The following is a 21,560-nucleotide window of genomic DNA, read 5'->3' as shown; positions in this document are numbered from 1 at the left end:
ACCGAAACTGGAATTATGAATTGTTGGCTCGATAAGAATCTTATCACATGCATCATAATCAGCAGGTTTGACTTTTTTTTATTTAGTTTGATTATACATACGTTGTTGTTTAATTATCGTCATGTTTTAATGAAATAATATTATTTATATGACTTTCTTTATCAATTATTTAACTAGATAAAATCATTTACATGAAAAATGTATTGTATATGTACTATAATATTCGTTTAATAAATTTATGAACTAACTGCGAATATTGTTTAATGGTGTGATAGTAGGGAACTAATGTATTATAATGCATATGAATATTAATTAGTTTGACTATTAATGTTTTAGTTTTATTCTACTTTAGCTAATTGGTCTTTACTCTTTAGAGCATGATTATCGTACAGACCCATTAAGAACCTACATGATAGATCGGTTTCGGGGGATGCTCTGTTTTTTCAATTTTTTTTTTATTTTTTGCCTTGAAAAAAAAATATAATTTTAAAATGCACTAATTGTAGATTGCCACGTGTCGGTGGAATCCGTGAACATTGCAAAACACCACGAACAAACATTTCTTTCCTGAAGACTTACTTAACATGTTTTTTTCTTTTTGTGGGGTCTACAGCCTACTTCTTTTTACTTTAATACTTAATAAATAAATAACATAATATATTTGAATTTATATTATATCTTTGATAAAAACCTCAATGCATAAAGATAATTTTTCAGAGGAGTTTTTGGTGAAAAAGTAGGTTGTGAACCCCACAAAAAATAAGAAACATGTTATATAAGTCGTCAGAGAAGAAACGTTTGTTGGTGGTGTTTTGCATTGTTCGCGGACTCCACCGGCACGTGACGGCTCGCGGTTGATGCATTTTAAATTTTTTCTTTTTCAAGACAAAAAGTAAAAAAAAAAATTTTTGAAGAAACCCTTTAATGGGTCTGTAATCATGCTCTTAATTAGCGTAGCATCCTTCCTTTAACCTAGTGCTTTGCGACGTTAGGAAGCAGAGAAATGAGAAATATTCATCTCCTCATCTTATTTTTGTTGAGCATCTTGACCTCCATACATTATGTTGTTGTTACTTCTTTGCATGTGAAGTATCTTCCTGGTTTTGAAGGTCCTCTTCCTTTTGCGCTCGAGACTGGGTAATAAATTCTACCTCTTTATTCTAATTTGTTACTATCAGAAAAGTTATTTATTTCCTAATTTCTTACATGTTTCTTTCTTCTTTGCTTCACTTACATATGGGTTGAAAAATGTGAAAAAAATAAAAGGTATGTGAGTGTTGGTGAATCTGAGGATGTTGAGCTCTTTTACTACTTTGTGAAATCAGAGAGAAATCCAGAGAAAGATCCTCTCATGATTTGGCTCACCGGTGGGCCTGGATGCAGCTCCATTTGTGGACTACTCTTTGCAAACGGTAACAAATTTGTTACCTGATGAGTTTTGTTAGTTAATCCTACATTTCATTTTTTTTTTATTGTTCCCACCTTGTATTCACATAATCCAGTTTGGAGGACTAAGAGAAGTCTTCGAATTGATGTTTTTTTCTTTTCTCAAATGGGTTTTGTCAGGTCCTTTAGCTTTCAAAGGGGATGAGTATAATGGGACGTTACCTCCTCTGGAGCTAACATCTTTTTCTTGGACAAAGGTGAGAGAGAATATATATACCAACTTTATTAAACCGTTTCTCTCCTTTCTATAAATTTTACATTCAAACAAAAAAATACAACATTTTCAAATTTGTACATAATTCATATTTTTTTCAGGTGGCTAACATTTTATATTTGGAGTCTCCTGTTGGCTCTGGATATTCTTATGCCAAAACTCCGCGTGCTGCTGAGACGAGCGACACCAAACAAATTCATCAAATCGACCAATTCCTTAGAAGAGTTGAGTTTAATTTCTTTTCTTTTCTTTTGTGCTTTGTTACAGTTTCTTCATTTGTTTTTTTCTTCTTAAGCGTCCTTAGATTTTGTTTGCCTGCTGCAGTGGTTGGTGGATCACCCTGAGTTTATATCGAATCCATTTTACGTTGGTGGAGATTCATATTCCGGGCACATTGTTCCCGGAGTTGTGCAACAGATTTCACTTGGTATTTTAATTAGTACTTAGGCTTCTTTTCGCGGCTTCCAATAAAGATCTTAATCACATTATACTATATGAAAATACAGGAAATGAGAAAGGTCTCACACCATTCATTAATATTCAGGTATTAACGGTCTATTCTCTTCTCTTTTTTTTGGGTTGAATGATTCGGCTGAGGTTAATAACATCTTCCAATAAATTGAGCAGGGATATGTTCTTGGAAACCCTATAACAAATCTAAACCTTGAATCTAGTTACAAAGTTCCATTTGCTCATCGGATGGGACTTATCTCAGATGAGCTCTTTGAGGTACTGTCTATGGTATATATGGCTGCTGAGACATATGGTTCTAATCTTTTTTTCTCACTACTTTTTTATGCAGTCGCTTGAAAAAAGTTGTGGAGGAATACACATTAATGTAGACCCGAGTAATGCAAAATGCTTAAATGATCTTCAAGCTTATGATAATGTAAAGATCATAATACCAAACACCACTTGAATATCTATATATCTGATTGCTTTTAACCCACAGACTCTTTGTTTCTGAGTGTTATTAGTGTATCTCGGAGATATATGCAGAGCAGATTTTGTTACCAAACTGCCCAGTAGATTACGTCTTAGGAGACATACCACAAACCTTCCGAAACATCAAAACTGGTACAAGGCGAGAACTGAAAGAGTTTTCAGGAAATGATATACCATCATTGCCTCCTCCTAGCTGCTTTGTAAGACTTCTCTTGTTTTGGTTATTTATATATTCATAGGTTTGAAAATTTCTGATTATTTATCGTCTTCGCAGACTTATAGGTATTTTCTGTCTGCTATTTGGGCAAACGATGAAAATGTACGCAGAGCTCTGGGCGCGAAGATGGTACATATATGTGATTTTCTTTCTTTTTTTGTTCTAAATAAAAACATAACAAAGGCAGCACTAATAGTGACCAATTTAATGTTAATATCATCATGCAGGAGTTAGGAAAATGGAACCGATGCAACATCCAAAACATTCCGTATACATTTGATATTGACAATGCCGTTCCATATCACGTGAATAATAGTCGTAAAGGCTTCCGCTTCCTCATCTACAGGCAAGATTTTTGTTTGTTGATGTGGCATTGTTTTTTTTTTCTTTCGAGGGTTACTAATATTACATAAATTTTATTCATTATTGGTGTGTAAGTCACAAACTAAGTATCTAGAAGTTTTTGAACAGTGGTGATCATGATATGATGGCACCTTACTCTTCAACGGAAGAATGGATCAGAGATCTCAACTATTCCATTGTTGATGACTGGAGACCTTGGATGATGAGTAGCTATCAAGTCGCTGGATATACAAGGACTTATGCTAATAAGATGACATTTGCAACCATCAAGGCACTAATATATATAACCCCCCCCCCCCCCCCCCTTTCTTTCTTTCTTTCTTTTTTCTCCAAAGCTTTTGCAGTAAATATAGTGAAAAGAAACAGAGTTTGATTTGTGTGGTTTTGCAGGGAGGAGGACACACCGCTGAGTATAATCCAGACCAATGCTCACTTATGTTCAAAAAATGGATTGATGGAAAACCTCTCTGAAGTTTCTCACTCATTTCTCTCTCAAAAGCTTCTTGTCAATTGTCAAATCACAAATCTTATTTTCATGTTACCATTTAAATTGTTCAAAAACATATCATAATAATGTCTTCATAAATAATAGTTCCGTTCAAGTTTCCAGTTTATATATTTTAAACACCCTGAATGCTACGTTGGGGTTTCACCTATTTGAAAAAAGCTCACTACTATACCATGCATGTAAAAGTATTTAGACACGTGCAAATAAGACTTTATATAGCACGTAAACATATCAAACATATATTTTACCAAAAAAAAAAAACATATCAAACATATATAAACTCAAAAGCAAAAACAAAAAAGTGGAAATTAAGAAAATATGATAACAAAAAACTATTACAATATGTACAGTAACAGAATGATAATGAAAGAATCATATTTTTCATCTTCTATTGATGCTATTGTTGAAATAAATAAAGGACTCATTAAAAGTTTGACAGAGTGTATAGACCACAGATGTTCAATCCGGTAAAACTAAACCAATTAAAATTAAACTGAGATAGAGAATAGTTTGAATTTAGTAGTACTGAATATACCGAATGAATGTATTTTTTAAGAAACCACAGTATATGGATATGGTTTGGTATATAAACCGATTAAACCGAATAAACCGAATAAACTGATCAATTAAAATACAGTGGTATATGTATATGTAAATTATATAATATGATTAATAAGATATACATAATTTATTTTATTGATAGTATCTTCGTACTTAACTGTTATTTTAGTGATTTAATATTTTATTTTATTTTAAGTTAAAAGTTATTTTTCATTTTTATCAAATTAAACAAAAAATATATTTTTTTTACTTTTTTGACAAATATGTGTGCTAATATTTAGTTATTTTATAGTATTATGGATAACTAATTTTTCTTATTTTTATTCTTTAAAACTACTACTATTATTAACTAAATATGTTTACTATTATTACTAATTATTTAAATAGTTAAAAAAAATCTATTTAAAAACCAAAATATCGTTGTGTTATATTAAAACTAAAACTGACGTAAAATTCACAATATATTATAAAGAATAAAAACATTTATGGTTTTTTGTATAAAATCGAATAAACCAAAGTCGACGGTATATAAACTGAACCAAATTAAAGTAGATATGATTTTAGTATGGTACCCACTTTTTTTAAACCGAAATATTGAAAAAACCAAACCTTCGGATTGGATACGTCTAGAGAGATAGAAAGAGAAAAGAGTAGAGGATTGGACATTCCTAGAGAGATAGAAAGAAAAAATAGTAGAAAGTGTGTGATTTTAGTTAGATAATGAATTATTGATTTTTTGTTGGTTATCTCACCTATTTTCCTGTAAATAAATAAATAAAAGCTGTGTTTGATGGCAAAGTCATAAAGCCTTGTTTATTTTTTCAATTTAATTATTTTCAAAAGGATGAAACTAATAATAGTGTCTTTATTATTTCACTCAGTCATCAATTGTGAAATCTAAAATCTCAATGTTTAGATCTCTTTAGAGATAGAGAAAAACAAGAATGATGTAGGACTCATGAGTCTGATCAAAATCAAATTATTCAAGCTCATAACTGGACACATTGCATTTGCAAGATATGATTGTTAAACTGTTCAGAATAGTGAAAGGTCTCCAGCATCAACGGATCTCTTCACAAGCTTAGCCCATGATTCATTTGTTTCATGGATGATCTTCAAAGCATAGTCCTGTAACAAAAAAAAAAACACACCAAACGATAAGTGTTATAGCTCCTCTCTGTATCAGTATGCAGTACCAAACATGAAGCTAATAACGCAAGAGAAATTGGTTGAAAGGAACTTACTTTGTTTGCTGGTTTGTCTCCAAGACCAAACCTGTTAGCAGGCTTTCCATCTGGGATCTTGTAGTCTCTAAACCAGTCTCTAATGGCTGTTAATGTACCCTGCAACCACCACCAGATTAAGGATCAGAAACCTGAGGAATATTAGACTGGTATTTCTACTAGTAGTAGATCAGCTCTCTTACCGGGAAATGTTTCTCAACATCATCAACATCATTGACAAGATGAGCTTTTGGGTCATCCAAAGAAATGGCAACAATCTTCCAGTCTAGCTCTCCTTCATCAATCATAGCTAAAGCAGCCAAAGGCTTGATCTTTAGGACCTCGCCTATCTTCCTTTGAGCCTCCCCAATCTCAACAACATCAACTACAAATCCAAAACCCAAGTATAAGCTTGATACATATTCCAGTAGATAACAAAAGAGAGTATTACCTGGATCATTATCACCAAAAGCTCCTTCAACTTCAGAGTTAGCCTGAGATGGATCTTCCCATGTCTGTGGAAGCAACCCATAGTTCCAGTTTATGTTGTACCTGGATATATCCAGTTGTGCCGGAGATAAGTTATCAATAGATGCAAACCTTAGATGAATATTGGAAGGAAACAACTTACGGATAGTATCTGAGCTTGCCCTTCTTAGTGTCTTGCTTAATAGGAGTGAAGTCTTCATCAGTAGCAACCTCCATCTTTGCTTTAGACTCTTTAGGGATCTCAACTATAAAGTTGAATACTCCATCTCCTAAGGTCAACGGTATATCATGCCATGGAGAAACCTATACAAAATCTCCTTTCAGTCTTTAATCCACAAACAGAACAGAACAAACAGAACACAACACAACAAACAGAACAGAACAGAACAGAACAGAACAGAACAGAGTGATGTAATCAAAAGCAGATCTTTAGAAACATTGATTGGTAAACCAAACCTAACCATAGTAGTATTCCAATTAGCAATGCGAAAGATCCATAGAGCTCAGAGAGAGAAGTAAAGGTTTGAACTTTAAAACAGAGAGAAACAGAGTAGGAAGAGAAAAAAGGAACCTTCTTTCCGGAGCCATCGAGGAAGAAAACACGATAATCAAGGGTTTCGGATTGACCATCTTCTTGAACCTTAACCTGAGGATTGTAAATGGCAGTGCAAGAGAAGGGTCGCTGCTTCTTCGATTTCAACACCAAAGCTGCTCTTCTTCTGTTGAAGGAGAGAGCGCCGCATGATGATGTCTTGGCAGGGAGAAGGAAAGCTCGTTTGGAGAGGAAACAGGAGGTGGGTTGTGTAGCTGCAGTGATCACTCTTGTGGCTGCCATTTCTGTGGAGAGAGATTGAAAAAAGAGAGTAGTTGATGATGGCCTTTCGTTTCACTCGCTGGCTCTCTCTCCCTGACCAAATCTATTTTTATTTCTTTAAAAGGAAAATTATAGATCCACGTGGGTTTTGTAATGTGGTAGGTGATACCAACTTTAACAAATTCTGAAAAGTATTTAAAGTTTAAGGCATTAAACGTAAAGGTTTCGTGGTGTAGTTGGTTATCACGTCAGTCTAACACACTGAAGGTCTCCGGTTCGAACCCGGGCGAAGCCATTTCTTTTTTCAATTTTTTTTACACCTTCACACACTTAACACTGCAACAACGTTTTCTTTTGCCATTTTGAAAAATTAAGGATCTCTCAATCTTATGTGTACAATCCTAAACTGGTCGGTATTGAGAAGCTGTTGACATATCTGTAATGTCCCTTCATTTCAAAAACCCATAGAAGAGTACGTTTAAGAGGAGGCCACAGAGTTACACAAACTGATAAAAAGGAAATTTACAAAGCTGTAGAAGAGGCACAAAGGACATGATGAGTACATGATCATATATAGGATTTCAGAAAGACCATCTTTTATATTGTCTGTCTCATTGATTTGATATATTCCCAACTATCATTTCCTCCTGATGAAGTCGACACCTTTCTGAATACTCCCTGCTAATTCTTCTTTTGCTTTCTCCAGACCAACCCTGTATATATGTTAAAACCATCAAGTTAATTAAAACATCTCTCTTTTCTTTCTTTTACTGTGACAAAGTAATTTCAAGAGGGAATGTTTCAAGACCTTTCGTATTCGTTCAAGGGGCCAAGCTGATACACTTCCTCTGCTCCTGTACGTCCAAGACGCACTTTGGTTGCAAAGAAAGGTAACTCTGTCACCTTTACTTGCCAATAAAAAACCCATTACAAAAATCAGAACCGTTAGAGACTTTCCATTAAAAGAAAGAAAACTGAAAAGCCTTTCCAGGATTCACACCTGTGAAGCTACAAAAGAGCATTCAACGACATTGGCATCTCCTCTTAACCCTCGAAGGCAAGCATCTGCAAACTTGGCTGCAGCATATGCCTGTAGTAATAGTACATTCAGGAGGACATTTTCCAAGAGAAGAACCAAGTGATGATGATGTTTTTGAAGTAAGTAGGTTTTGCTTTTTATATACCATTGAAAGTGTTGCTGATCCAGCTCCAGCTTTTGCCTCCACAACTTCAGTTCCACCGTTTTGAATCCGGTTCGTGAGGTACTCTATTTCTGAAGGTGTAAAACTACTAGGAGGTTTCACCTGAGGCCAAAAAAAAGAACATCAATTAGCAGAGAAGCTGATGTAATGAAAATGACCCTATTGATATGAAACCTGTGACAACAGTGGCAAGATTGTGACTCCCGCGTGTCCACCAACGACTGGTACATCGACTTCTCTCGGATCAAGTCCAAGAACTTCAGCCTTTCACAAGATTGAGCAGTAAGATCAAATCTTGATGATTGAATAGAAGTCAACAACAGAACTATAATTGAGAGCGAGGAAACCATTACATACCACAAATGTGTTGGCACGAGCAACATCGAGTGTAGTAACTCCAAGGAGCTTCTTAGGATCATAAGTTCCAGCTTTCTTGAAAACCTCAGCTGCAATGGCCACAGTAGAGTTCACAGGGTTACTGATCAAGTTGACAAGAGCATTAGGACAGCATTTCGCCACGCCTTCGCATAGTGTCTTAACAATCCCAGCGTTGATTTTGAAGAGATCATCGCGTGTCATCCCTGGTTTCCTCGGCACACCAGCTGGTATGATCACAAGATCCATACCCGTTAACGCGTCCTCAAGCTGCTTGGCTCCCAAGAATCCTTTAACCTAAAAAAACCACCAATCAAGAGTATGTCCTCCTTACTCAGACATTACTCAAAACAAGCTTTTTCCAAAGTAGAGAGTTTTACGTACAACAGCTCCAGTGTCCATATGGCTAACATCGGCAGTGACTCCGGGAGCATTGACAACATCGTAGAGATGAAGTAAAGAGACGAGAGGGTTCATCTTCATTAACAAGGATAGAGATTGTCCTATTCCACCTGCAGCTCCGAGAATCGCTACTTTGAATCCTGCGTTCCCACCTTTCCCTCTGCAGTTTTTTCTTCCCATTACAGTGTTCTTGGCCTCCGTCTAGTAAACAACAAAGAAAAAAAAAACACTTTTCAGTGCTAGAGAGCTTGAGTGTAAATGTTAACTATCAACTCTGGTTTAGAACAACAAAACAGTGAATAAGCAAAAGAAGATAACTTGACTTAGAAGCAAAAGAAACCTGAGAAGTGAAAGAAGGTTGAAGATGAGCTGATATCATAGCAATCCTCTGGTTAGCATCTCCACGAAAGTCCATTCTTGTCTTCTCTTTCTTTGTTTGAAGCTGGCAAAGAGTTTTGACTTAAAATATGGGGACTAGACTGAAAGAGTACGACGTAAACATTTGTTATTTTCTTGTAAATTATCATGAGATTTGATAACAATGTTTTGTGTGGAAATAAATGTTGTTCACAAGTAGGAACCCTTATCCCTTTATCTTCTTCATGCTGCAACTTTCTCTTGGCCGTTGTGGCTCTCAAAGAATTGAATTAGATTATGCTAAAAATGATTTTGATTTAGCTTTCCAAAAGTCCACCAAAGGCCCAAACACTAAACTCTATTATCTTCTGTTCCTCTACTGTATGTACTACTACTGTGAAGTGTTAATCACATACTGTATGATACAATGAATGATTCATATTGGCATCAAATAGTTGTGTAAAAGTCTAATACACAGTACATAGTTGTGACCAGCGTTTTCATTTGAATAACCAAAATGTAAACACTTATTTGTCATAAGAATCATCTGTACGAGTATATTGATTATCTCAACCTTTTAGCATTTGCTCTTCACTTTGGAGTCATCCAAAACTCCAACAAGGCATTTCTCAAGCAACATATCAAAATTAACCCAAGCATGGTATTTGTTGAACAAGAGTGTACCGTCTCTCCCAACAGCTTTCATCAACATATCAACACCTCCTGGATGAAAATTCATATAAGGCGATATGTTGTACACGCGTCCTTTCAAAACAGTCCACATCGAATCTCCTGATTTGTGTTTCTTCACTTCATCCATTGATATAAGCCTCCTGTTCGACTCTCCCTTCAGACCTGCACAACACATTGTCCTTTCACTAAGATGCATTTAGGGGGGAAGAAGAGAAAGCATTATTACCTGCAAGATCGGGATGTGTTCGTGTAAGTTTAAGCCAATCCATTTGGCTGTAACCCTTTTCAAACGGGACTTTAGTACGAGTTATAGGCTTTCTTGCTGAAGAAGCTTTGAGAATGTCAGGTGAAGAAGAATCAACCACCGTGAAAGACAGAGAACCAACTGTGTTTTCCTTTGGAGAAACTTGATTCAGAGACTTGCTTTGAGGATCTTTAAGGGCAATAGAGTTCGAAAGATCTTTTACATCTACAACAACTTCACTATCTGGTGGAACAACCTTAAAACAGGACAAACCAAGAATCAATCATCATAAAAGTCTTAACCTTTCATGTTTTTATCCTACAGACTGAGAGTGCAAACTTACTTTTGAGAATGTGAGATCATCATCCTTATTACTATCCATCTTGAGCTGGAAAAAAACAGAGCTCTGAGCTATAATTTTCAGAAGAGTTTGTATTCAGTTCGAATTTTAAACATCAACAGCTCTCTAGATCACTCTAGAGAAGAAGAAGAGAGATCTAAACAAAGGACTCATCCAACTTCACAATACAACAAAGACTTCATAGACGAAAAGTTAAAGACAGAACAGAGTCTAAAGATGCAAACTTTAGATAATGGAAACAAACCGAAGAACAATTAAAAGCAAAAGAGTTAATCTCACAAACCAGCCACGCAAATTCTGATTCATGAATCCCATTATCAAGCAATCAATAGAAGAAGAAATCGAATACCAGGTAGATCTGAGAGAGGGTAGAAATAGCTTCGGCCTCCTTGAAACAGAGAATCGAATGAGAAAACAGAATAGTGAAAAAAAAAAAAAAAACCGGAGAGATCCCTATTGACAAATTTGGTTAGTATCATATTCGAATCGGTTCAATTCGGTTAGGTTTGGTCCGGTTAAAAAGAAGAAACAATCAAAGTTTACAACTTTTTGTTTCAATGAATTTTAACATTGAACACAAATATTAAAACAAATTTACATTCACATCAGATCCTAACATTCAAGGAGTACTTCAAGCTTCCGACATGAAGAACATGCACCCCTAGAGCTATCTTCCTCTTTCCCGTTTCATCAACTACACTCAGATCTTTACACACATCCACCGTAAACCCAACTACCGCCTTTTCCTTCTTCTCAAGACGTACCTTCTCGAACGCTACCAGATGCTTTACCGGCGACCTGTGCACAGCAGGCGGCGTCGTGAACAGAAACACCGTGTCGCTCCCTTCTCTCTCTCCGGCGTTCCTTACTCTTAGCTGGACTTCGACAGTCTTCCCACAGTAAGGTCCGATCGCGTCCACTGATTGGCATTTTGAAGTTCGGCAAGAGTGGCTCTTGTCTAGATCGAGGGAGACGAGTCTTGGGGCTTTGATTAGCCGGTGGTTAAAGTGAGTGTAGCTCATTCCTTCTCCGAAGGCGTACACCGTTTCTCCGCTGTAGAATCGGTAAGTTCGACCCGGGTACCCGGTTGAGTTGTCGGGTCTCATGTTCATGTTCGACATGGGAAGGTTCTCCACGTACGACTGAGGATACCACGTCATTGGCAACTTTCCGCCTATACCAAGAAAAAAAAAAAAAAAAAAACCGGTTAACTAATTACAATAGTAAAATCAAACCGGTTGGTTATCCCCGGTTAAATTAAGAGAACAGTGTATTTCTTACTCGGGTTATGACGACCGAAGATGACATCAGCAATGGCGAGACCACCGGCTTGACCAGGAAACCCGACCCACATGATGCTTGTGATCTTCGGATCATTTTTGGCGAAAGTAACGTCTAATCCTCCACCAGACATGATGACTAGCACCACCGGTCCCTTCGCAGCCTTAGCCACTTCAGTTATAAGCTGTTGCTGTTTTCCGGGGAGGAACAAGTCGACTCTGTCATGGTCCTCTCTCTCGATGGATAGATCTGTTCCCATAACTAGCACGACCGCGTCAGCTGAAGCTGCTAGAGAAGTTGCTGAATCTATATCCGCCTCTGTGCACGCCACGTTAGGACAGCCCATCTGATACGTCGCCGACACTGTTTCTTCCACTAGTCCTTGAAGTGGTGTTGTGTACTTGCACGGTACGCCTAAAGAATAATTTAAAATTAAAATGATATCATTTTTTTTACATATTTAAGCCTAAGCAATGAACTATTAACGCAAATTATCAGTTGAGTTAATTTTAATTTACCGTGGTAGTTTCCGATCATTGTATCGGTGACATTAGCGTTTGGTCCGATAACTGCTAGAGTTTTGATCGCAGAAGGTGAGAACGGAAGCGAACCAATAGAGTTCTTGAGCAAGACAATGCCTTGTCTTGCGGCTTCTCTAGCGAGTTCTTGGTTCTCAGCAGAACAAACGTCCTGAGGACCAAGATTACCGTAGGGCTGCTTCTTGGGGTCACCATTGAAGAATCCTAGACGCATCAGAGTCGCGAAGTTGTTTGAAATCGCAGTGTCAACATCTGTTTCGTTTACCAAACCTGCCTTGACCGCGCCTAGTGCGTGTTGACCCGTGAAATGATCGCAATTCAAATCTAAACCTGCCAACATAGATTTTGCCACAGCTTCCTCTGGAGTCTTGGTATAGTGTTGGCTCGCATAAATCACTTCTACTGAATCACAGTCGGAAACAATGTACCTATTAACATAAACCCCTCAATTTTTTTAGATTAATCTTAATTAAAAAAAAATCGACAATGCAAGGGTAATGATATTTTATGTATAATAACACTTTAAAATTTGGGAATTAAGACAAATGTTTCATCTGGTTGATTGTGCAAGAACCGGTCATAGTCAAAGAAAAAAAAAACCATACCCATTTAACTTCCATTGACCACGGATCACACCAGAAAGCAGGTCAGGATCAGCGCATGTTGGTTTACCGTTAACTTGGTTGTAAGAACACATGACACTAGCCACATTCCCATCAACCACACAGCTCTTAAACGGTGGTTGAAACGTATCATCCATATCTTGTTGGTTCACCTAATCCAAACACAAAGCAAGATAGAAATGTATTTGGTGTGACCAATAACAATATTCTAAAGAAATACAAATGTTCTCTCTATCGTTTTCTTTACCACGGAGTTGAAAGTGTAACGATGGACGCCTTTCCAGTTATCAACATCATAGGCCGTGTAGTGTTTGCAGCAAGCGGCAACTTTTAGACGGTTGGGATCTCCACCGTCAGTACCCTGAAGACCTTTTACATAAGCCACCGCGTATTTGCTTGTGAGCGTCGGGTCCTCGCCGGGGGTCTCTTGTCCTCTTCCCCATCTCGGGTCACGGAATATGTTCACATTCGGCGACCAAAATGTTAATCCAGCTGCTCCAACGTTGTACATTGCCCTCGCCTCCGTCGACACAACCTTAAAAACCATGCATACAGTTAAAGTATTAATGAAAAATTACAAGCATGAAAAGGACTTATGTCTATTACTTGTACAACAAGAAACAATTTTTCTTACCTTGCCAATGGCTTGGAAGAGAGATACGTTGAAGGAAGCAGCGGTGAGAATGACTTGAGGGAAGCTAGTTGCGCCAGGGACTGGACCGGCGAAACTAGAACCACCTCCGACGTCAGACACTCCGTGAAGTGCCTCCGACCACCAGTTATAATCTGGAATCCCAAGGCGGCTCACGCCGGTAGCTTTGCTCACAAGAAACCCGATTTTCTCCTCCAGAGTTAATCTTCTTACAAGATCGGCGACTCGGGCTTCGGCATTCAAACCTGTGTTGCAGAATCCGAACCCTGCTAGTGAAGGGTTTCTGGTGATGTCACATGCGAAATCCGGAGAAGAAGATTGGGCGTTCGATGGGGTGGAGACGAAGAAGAGAATACTTAGGAGAAGTGTGGAAACAGAGGAGAGTGCTCTGTTTCCTATCTTTTGCCGAGGATAACTCATTGCTTTGTGTGTGTCTTGTGTTTGTGTTTCTCGTTTAGGTGTGTTTTGTTTATCAACCTGTGACACTGTTATATATATAGTAGTAAAAAATTGTACGTTAGTTTTTAAGGATTAGAATTTTTAAAAGTCTTATGTGTGCTGGCATTTTATCTAGATAGAAACTAAAGATAGAGAAGCAGATGATAAGACTACTGCGAAGTGCGAATGGTAACTATACTTCCCGCTATTTGTAGAAATGCTAACAAAGAAACTGTTGACAAAAAAAACTAACATGGAAACTTCATCCGAAATGTATAACTGATTCTCCTTAATTCAGATTTAAAATCTTGTATTGCCGTGAGTATACATGGATATATAATGTTTCAAATTTTGACATCAGCAGACATTTTTCAGCGACTCTTCTCGTTATTGGTTGGCGGCAAATCTACTTTGGACGTCAAAGAAAAAAGTACTAAAGTATGTAATAAAAAACACAAACTATATATCAAAAAGAACAAGAATTTTTAATTAGTGAAAAATATATTTTGCCTCTATAAAACAGCAAACTATATTTTGTAGAGAAATATATAAACAGTGTAAAATAAACACTAAAATAATATTAGAGGTCTGAAAGATGAAACAATGAAGCTGCTTCAAATTCCCCATTCATAAAGATTGTCATAAACACCACTTTAAGTACAGTTAAACATTTACAAGCAAACTACACAGACACTTGTAGGAGAAGAAGAGTGTACTCAACTTTCATATCAATAAGATACTTTTTTAACTTTTTTTTAACTCTGGTCCTTGTAAGGTGTCCAAATCAGTTTGCTAACATCAACATCAAGACCACCTCTTCCTGCAGCTTTCAGATGTCGGTCCAGAACCTTTGGATCCGCACATATCACGTGTTGTCCTTTCCTGTACTGTATCAGCTCTAGGCTTTGAAGTGTGCTTAATATATCCTCCGCTTTGATTGCTGTCATGTCGCTCAGCTCCTACATCATCATTATGTGTTATGGATTCTTAGATCTCAGAGAATAGCCTTAAAAGAGTTTTCCATCGGACTGAACACACAATCTAACCTTAATAGAAATGTTTCCTTTATGTTTCTTCAAGATGTCTAGTAGAACACGGGTCCAATAACCTCTGTAGCTTAATAAGCCAAGATCCGACAAGGGCCTTTCCGGTGTCCCAACTTTTCCCTCTTTCTTTGACAGTTCATAAGCTGCAAAACTCATAAGGACACTTTGTTATATCATACAACGAGAAGAAGAGAACTGTGGAAGTGATAAGAAAACTTACAGAAGGCTATTAAGAATTTGCCGTAGCCTTTTCTTTGATATGGAGGAAGAGTTAGAATGCAAGCCAAGTTATAAGCTTCTTCCGAATGTTTCTCCTGTACCAACAGAAGTTTATATATTTTCAACAAGCTGAAACCAAACATATCAATAAACGTTGGCTATGTTTACCTTTGAGAAGTATCCAACCATGTGGCAACCTCGATCATCACATTCGCAAAGAACGTAGAAGAGAAACAGATCAACATCGTAGTAAAGAGTCTTGTGGTCAAGAAATAACTTCGCCAGATAACAGAGATTCTGTGCATAGACTTTGTTCTTTTTGCCATCTACCTGCAACATCAGAGTTATAGGGTCAGTTAAAATGATCTGTCCGGTGAGAAATGTAAACATCACGGTGTATTACCTCAAACATTGACAAGGTACCACTTCGATAAATTTCATCACCAGGGGGGTGCTTCAGATCACACTTCCTCTGCAGGGAAAAAGCAAGGCGATGAACATAGAATATGGATTTGAATAAGCTCACACAATGAAAACATACTCACAGAACATCATACATAAACTTTTTTTTTTTTTTTAAAAGGGGGACAGAAGAGAGCTGCTCTGCTCACCATATGCCTTTGAAGCTGCTCTTTGCGTTTCATGAAATTCAGGCAAAACTCGCAAAAGAAGAGCTTCACACAGTCGTTGTATTCAGGAGGAAACGGGGAGAAGTACCAAGTCTCAATCTCATATTTTCCAAGCTCAATCGTTGCTATGTTCTTCACTTTCGTGAACTCTTCGTGTTCACGCAAACTTGCTGCATCCAGCTCTTCATGACCCTTATAAGAACAATTTCAAAACACAGATTATCGAGTCTGACATAAGTGATAACCCTTATGTTTCTAAGATCCTCCACCTTCTATCTATTGGCATTCATTGACAACTTACCTCTACGTGTGTCTCATCTATCTTCCGCTTCTGGTGGCGTGTCATCTTCAAGCTCGTCACCTAAAAGCCACAGAAACACTTGTTTGAATACAATGGAGCATTATGCAACTAACTGAGTAAGAAAAAAAACGACCTTGTCTTCCACTTTTTCATCAACGGCGCATTCAACTGAATCAAGGTCAAGCTGATCCAAGTGAGTCCATTCATCCAGCCTCCTATTAACTGCAGTTTCAAAAACAAATCCTAAACATGACACACTCTAAACATACACCACTGATGATAACCACTTGATCATAGTTGGGTTCAAAATATCAAAACGGTCCAATTGACAAAGTGGTGCAATTTAACGAATTAAACACGAGCCCTTTTACTAAAGTTGGACCCTTTAGGCGTTTCAACATTACAAAATCAACCAAAAAAACTGAATACACTGCACATCATGATCCAAACACGTAAACCCTAGAAAATTCAAAAAACTTGGTAAAAAGAGTTAAAAACGACGTACACTCTGTGTAATGAACGTAATACTCGTAATCATTTTGGCCGCCGTTATGTATCCTCCGGCGCTCGATTACTTTGACGGGATGGAGTTTTCCGTCTCTCCATCGGCACAGCACGCGAGTACCTACTTCGAGCGGAAGCATCCCCATTTTCCTCTTCTTCGACGGATCCGACTCTGTGATCGCCTGATTGGTTGCTAAAGGAGGAGGTTGATTCGGAGACGCGTCGCCGCCGTTCGTAGCCGGAGGATTGTGATTCGACGAGGCGGTTCCGCCGTTGGATTGTGTATTATTCGCAGACGGTCCTCCCATTCTTCGGTCGGGTCGGAGATTCCCGGGTGGGTGAGTGGGTCTGTTTTGAGAGAACTCTAGATTGAGAAAAATGGATAATCGAAAGCCCATTAGATACGATCACGCTATTTGGGCTTAATGGGCTGCAATAATAAAATTATTCGGTTTATACATTTATGAATCTACAATGATGTATGTTTCCAAAAGAAAATAAGAAACTGAAAGATGGATAGGTTTCTTTGAATCTCACTGACACTTGGTTGTGTCTTAACTAAAACCTATGAATGTGAGGAGACACAAAAGTCACAGAGGAAATATCGAAATAAAGTCAACAAAGAACATACCTTCTGACCAACAAGTGTGGAGCAAAGCTCTGGTTTCAGTTAAAGTTCGTTTGTTGTTAATGTTTTCTTTTTATTCTTGGGAAGGTAAAAAGAGTACTGAAATTGGACTTCGATTCATTAAATTCAATAGATAAACGAGCAAGTACATTTTTCTCTGCGCGCGCCATCCTCTTTACAAATGTGTCAACATGCTCCTTTTTACATGAGGTTATGTGTATCTCGACACTATGAAAATGTGGATAAATAACTATATTATATAAGTGAGAAATGCAACACTGAAGTAGCATATTCGTGATTCATATATATGGCTCTATGTATTACAAATTTATACGTCGTGTGTATACAAAGACAAAAGTCTACAGTAGTGATAGCACCAGTTAAATAATTAAGGTCTTTCTTGGCGTCATGGTTCTTATTCCCGAAAAACGCCCGGCCAAAACTTGTATACAACCAAACTACAAATCAAGACCTTATTATTAGGAAGCTTAGGAAGCTTGCAGTTCAAACAACCATCTTCCACTTATGGAAGCAAAGAAATAATCTGATTCACAATCAGGTTTCACTCTCTGCTGCTGTTGTGTTTGCTGGTATTGACAAGGAAATGAGGAATATCATCTCAGCTAGAAAAAATAGGAAAGGGTTTAGTTCTATGATGGTCATGTGGCTGAGTTGATTTTATTGTTGTTCTCCATGATCCAACTTGTTTTTTTGCCAAGTTGGTTTCAAACTTTAGAGCTTTGTAAAAGTCTTTTGTTCATATATGATATTTACGTTTTAGCAAAAAAAGACCTTATTATTATTATTTATGAAATGATAACATAAATATTATATATGGTGGTACACAGCTCAAACTAACCGTTATGAGTATTCCACAACCTTTTCTCGGTCAAACAACAATTTATTTATCCTAACAAACTCTTACTTCGTGTCCATTTTTATGTATAAACGCTTTCCATAATTGAACCATAACTCACAGTTTGTGTTTTATAACATAGGTTTAGTTACTATTAATGGAATTTTCACCTGTTTTACACCAATCACTTCCTCCTGCACCACTGCCGAAATCTGGCGGTGGTAGCTGCGAAAACCATGACGTGGTCATCGCCTGAGAATCTTGATCTTGCGGCGGTGGAGGATTATCGAGAAGCCTTATCTGCCGTTTCAAGAACTTGATGTAGCGTATGGCTTCGTCCAGCATTGAAGCTGTATCCATCTTGGTGCCGCCTGGGACGAGTCTCTGGAGGATTCTGATCCTCTCGCTGATTCTCTCACGGCGGTGTCTAGCCGCCACGGTTTGAGGGTCGTCGGAGATTCTAACGTTACGCCGTTTGGGTATCTTGACGGTTTCTGGATCGATGTCGACGGGCTGCATGGCTGCGACCTTGTACATCATCTCTTTCATGGCACTGAGTTTCTCTACAGGCTCTTCTTCTTCTTCTTGATCCTCGGAGAAGAACGTGGTGGCTGAGAGGGAAGAAGAGAGAGGAGGGAGATGAGAAGAAGTGAAAGGATTGAAGATGCGGAGTTGAGGGTGTTGGTCCATGGCCGCCATACCAATCGGATCGTTGTGATGGTGATGATCACTCTTGTTGTTCATGACGATGTTGTTCCAGGTGTAATTTTGGGCGACAGATGGGTTCGTATTATTACCATTCATACTTTTATGTTTGTTTGATTTGTGAAAAAATTAATGCCACTGATACAGATATATATATATAAATATGTGTGGCTGTGCATATAGTTTAAAGGTGGAAAGGTGATCATCATATGATGAGGGGGTTAGGTTGGTGATGCAATAAGGATCGAAAATATTAACTTTAGGAATTTGTATATTTATTCTTTTCACTAAGTGGACGTCACTAGCCGCTACAATAAGTTCAATTGTTTATAATAGAATAAGAAGTCCCTCAAATGCTCCAAAATGTTTATAATCGTCGTATAAATTATGTAAATTAACTATAGCTAGTTTGCACTTTTGCACCCAAAAAAGCTTTCGGATTAAAAGAGAAACTCCTAGCAAGTTATTTCTCCTGCTGATTGTATATATTATAATTATTACAAGCCCTTTGACTCCTTAACAAATTTTACATAAACATGAAGATAACAAAACCTGGCTAGGGTTCTCTTCTCTCAGATTGATACTTGAAATTAGGGTAGATATATCGAGAAAGTGGATTTCACCAAAGTAATAACGAACAAGTATGTGAATTGCTTTATATGAACATGAGTTTCTCTTTGATTCTCAAAAGATGTCACCACTTGCGTGCTCTTATTCTGACTTCTCAATTTTACGATCTCTTTATCTCATTCTCTCTTTGCAAATCACATTCATCTCAAAATAGGATATATTGATAAGTTTTCTCTCATTCCCTTGTCTCTTCACTAAATAGCACATTTTGTTGATCGTATTCTCATATCTCAATCAACGATTGTGATTCCATTATTGAATGTAAATTGTGTGTGACTCACAATGCTATAATATAAATTTAAAACAAATATCAAGTTGCTTTTTTCTCCACAAGCTGTATATAATCTGCAACGTGATTAAAGGGTTTAAACTTTGAAGGATCACATCAAATCACTCGCATGGGGACATCTTCATCAAGATTTGGGTGTTAACCATGATTGTTGTTAACAAGTAAGAGTGTAAGACGACCATCGTCGTGACTCGTTATATAAAACGGTGGATATACCATTTTCCACGAAGAAAATTTATCTTTTTTTAGTAAAATGTTAAATTATTATACCAATTTTGAATTTGTGACAGAAGTTACATAGAGAACAAATAGCGGAATGCGGAAAATGAAACTAAACAAAGAACTAAGCGAAATGAAACAAACTCAAAGGAAGCAGGACAAAGACTAAGAACCAGGTTAGTTACGAGCCAAGCGCAGACCTTATAAACCAAGACCAGTCGAGAAAGAGAGCCGGGCACCGCGAGCTACCGAAAGAAAGGTGTCCTCAAACCTTGAAGCTACGGTTCCTACAGCTTCAAATTCCTCATTTTGTCATTAAGTTTACATCTGTGTAACTACACTCGTGTATAATAAGTTTATATAACAAACCCATTTTCTTAAAATACACGGAAGTTGTATGCAAGACTTCAAAAGAGGGAGAATATTTGCTCGTTTCTTGACTAATGATCCAACTAGCTCACTAGTGTTATCTTATAATTAATATATAAATAGCATCATATATATGGTCCTGATGTAATATTGTGACAAGTTTCTTATGAGTTATATCATATGTCTCATGTGTATATACATCTACATGTATCTATATACCTGAGAAAGAATTATATTTTTGCACATATGATATGATCAGTTATGCATTATAATCATACAAATTGCAAACTGCGCTTGCAGGCTGCAATCATGCATGATACTATGATAGGCTTTCCTTCTTTGGTATTTATCCATTGTTATTACTTGTATCTTGTTCTTATAAAAATCATCCAACCGCCAACTACATATACATGTAGATATCTACTTACACTCTTACCTAACTAGAATGATGTAATTATGTTTTCTGTCATTTACTCAATTTGTTTTGTAAGAGTGTTATTAGATACTTTTCACTGATATTAAAAATATGATTGAAATGCTAGAGTTTTCATTTATTACATATATTTAATAAATAATATTTGAGATAAATAAATTTATTTATAAAATAAATGTATTTTGTAATTAATATTAAGTTAAAAATAAATATAAATACGTTGAAATTTCAAAATGATATTCTTTGTGTAACAAAAGAAAAGTGTTAAAGTGACTTTAAAGAACCATAGGAAGTATCACTTAATTAAGTTTATGATATGAAACTTGTGACACCTCAAACAAATCTCATTTTTGTCCGGTATAAACCGTAACTGTAAACCCTAACTTAGATGAATCTAATTTATGTAAAATGTATGTAGTACTGCACATAGACTCTTGAGTGGGGGAAACAAATAGGTATCATTTTCCGAGGAAGATTGAATCATAAACTCTGACATGATCTCCATTATTTTTTTTTTCATTTAACTACCGCGCATAGTTCTTGTGTGTTTGAGTGTTTTATTTTTTTAAAAAAAACAATCTGGTGTTACGATCCAATGACCTAACCTCATTTCCTCAGAGTCTGGTCTCTGACAGCGACTTCTCTTTTCTCGCTTTTCCCTTTTCTGCTTGCACCTTGAACACTTTGTAATATAGTGATTTCACTTTATCAGTATCAAAATTCTCAACTGCAGAACCAACAAGATGATATAAATTTTTGGAATCTCCCCCCAACTTTCACTTATG

The 21,560-nt window shown here is 37.0% G+C and overlaps 7 protein-coding genes and 1 non-coding gene across 12 annotated transcripts; 2 read left to right on the top strand and 6 right to left on the bottom strand.

Moving 5' to 3' along the window:
* Positions 1–919: 919 nt before the first annotated feature.
* On the top strand, positions 920–3,760 carry LOC108816426 (serine carboxypeptidase-like 19). The gene is made up of 13 exons (XM_018588998.2): positions 920–1,137; positions 1,267–1,412; positions 1,567–1,643; positions 1,762–1,884; positions 1,985–2,087; positions 2,167–2,204; positions 2,288–2,389; positions 2,463–2,549; positions 2,638–2,805; positions 2,880–2,951; positions 3,050–3,168; positions 3,294–3,456; positions 3,576–3,760. Exons 1-13 carry the CDS (start codon positions 1,004–1,006, stop codon positions 3,654–3,656), a joined length of 1,413 nt encoding a protein of 470 aa, XP_018444500.1. The 5' UTR covers positions 920–1,003; the 3' UTR covers positions 3,657–3,760.
* A 1,339-nt stretch (positions 3,761–5,099) lies between these two features.
* LOC108814147 (soluble inorganic pyrophosphatase 6, chloroplastic) lies at positions 5,100–6,888 on the bottom strand. The gene is made up of 6 exons (XM_018586649.2): positions 6,538–6,888; positions 6,109–6,269; positions 5,929–6,029; positions 5,681–5,862; positions 5,499–5,597; positions 5,100–5,382 (listed from the first exon to the last, which is right to left on the bottom strand). The coding sequence occupies exons 1-6, from the start codon at positions 6,799–6,801 to the stop codon at positions 5,290–5,292; spliced, it is 900 nt and encodes a 299-aa protein (XP_018442151.1). The 5' UTR covers positions 6,802–6,888; the 3' UTR covers positions 5,100–5,289.
* A 113-nt stretch (positions 6,889–7,001) lies between these two features.
* On the top strand, positions 7,002–7,075 carry TRNAV-AAC (transfer RNA valine (anticodon AAC)). Its single transcript has one exon. It is a non-coding gene; the product is annotated as a tRNA-Val (tRNA).
* Positions 7,076–7,213: 138 nt separating this feature from the next.
* Positions 7,214–9,260, bottom strand: LOC108818532 (malate dehydrogenase 2, glyoxysomal). Its single transcript, XM_018591527.2, has 8 exons — positions 9,100–9,260; positions 8,742–8,960; positions 8,340–8,654; positions 8,157–8,246; positions 7,965–8,084; positions 7,781–7,870; positions 7,589–7,683; positions 7,214–7,493 (listed from the first exon to the last, which is right to left on the bottom strand). The coding sequence occupies exons 1-8, from the start codon at positions 9,172–9,174 to the stop codon at positions 7,418–7,420; spliced, it is 1,080 nt and encodes a 359-aa protein (XP_018447029.1). The 5' UTR covers positions 9,175–9,260; the 3' UTR covers positions 7,214–7,417.
* Positions 9,261–9,536: 276 nt separating this feature from the next.
* Positions 9,537–10,840, bottom strand: LOC108818533 (cytochrome b5 domain-containing protein RLF). Of its 5 annotated transcripts, none has more exons than XM_018591528.2 (4): positions 10,764–10,840; positions 10,397–10,464; positions 10,036–10,309; positions 9,537–9,971 (listed from the first exon to the last, which is right to left on the bottom strand). In XM_018591528.2, exons 2-4 carry the CDS (start codon positions 10,433–10,435, stop codon positions 9,694–9,696), a joined length of 591 nt encoding a protein of 196 aa, XP_018447030.1. In that variant the 5' UTR covers positions 10,436–10,464; positions 10,764–10,840; the 3' UTR covers positions 9,537–9,693. The 5 variants fall into 5 exon arrangements, with proteins under 5 accessions (XP_018447030.1, XP_018447031.1, XP_018447033.1 ...); XM_018591529.2 differs by having other exon boundaries at positions 10,397–10,441; XM_018591531.2 differs by lacking the exon at positions 10,764–10,840 and adding an exon at positions 10,698–10,753 and having other exon boundaries at positions 10,397–10,441.
* An 83-nt stretch (positions 10,841–10,923) lies between these two features.
* LOC108816108 (beta-D-xylosidase 3) lies at positions 10,924–13,950 on the bottom strand. Its single transcript, XM_018588678.2, has 6 exons — positions 13,492–13,950; positions 13,105–13,392; positions 12,840–13,009; positions 12,214–12,662; positions 11,696–12,109; positions 10,924–11,588 (listed from the first exon to the last, which is right to left on the bottom strand). Exons 1-6 carry the CDS (start codon positions 13,927–13,929, stop codon positions 11,020–11,022), a joined length of 2,328 nt encoding a protein of 775 aa, XP_018444180.1. The 5' UTR covers positions 13,930–13,950; the 3' UTR covers positions 10,924–11,019.
* A 583-nt stretch (positions 13,951–14,533) lies between these two features.
* Positions 14,534–17,005, bottom strand: LOC108814852 (histone acetyltransferase of the MYST family 2). The gene is made up of 9 exons (XM_018587483.2): positions 16,648–17,005; positions 16,276–16,364; positions 16,143–16,202; positions 15,824–16,033; positions 15,616–15,684; positions 15,381–15,542; positions 15,214–15,307; positions 14,994–15,136; positions 14,534–14,906 (listed from the first exon to the last, which is right to left on the bottom strand). Exons 1-9 carry the CDS (start codon positions 16,952–16,954, stop codon positions 14,703–14,705), a joined length of 1,338 nt encoding a protein of 445 aa, XP_018442985.1. The 5' UTR covers positions 16,955–17,005; the 3' UTR covers positions 14,534–14,702.
* Positions 17,006–18,158: 1,153 nt separating this feature from the next.
* On the bottom strand, positions 18,159–19,015 carry LOC108815211 (transcription factor HEC3-like). The gene has a single exon (XM_018587858.2). The coding sequence runs from the start codon at positions 18,932–18,934 to the stop codon at positions 18,275–18,277; it is 660 nt and encodes a 219-aa protein (XP_018443360.1). The 5' UTR covers positions 18,935–19,015; the 3' UTR covers positions 18,159–18,274.
* Positions 19,016–21,560: the final 2,545 nt, after the last annotated feature.

This window comes from Raphanus sativus, chromosome 7, assembly GCF_000801105.2.
Source record: "Raphanus sativus cultivar WK10039 chromosome 7, ASM80110v3, whole genome shotgun sequence".
NCBI lineage: Eukaryota > Viridiplantae > Streptophyta > Magnoliopsida > Brassicales > Brassicaceae > Raphanus > Raphanus sativus.
Note: the sequence above shows the minus strand (reverse complement) of the source record. Positions and strands in the feature narration are given on the sequence as shown.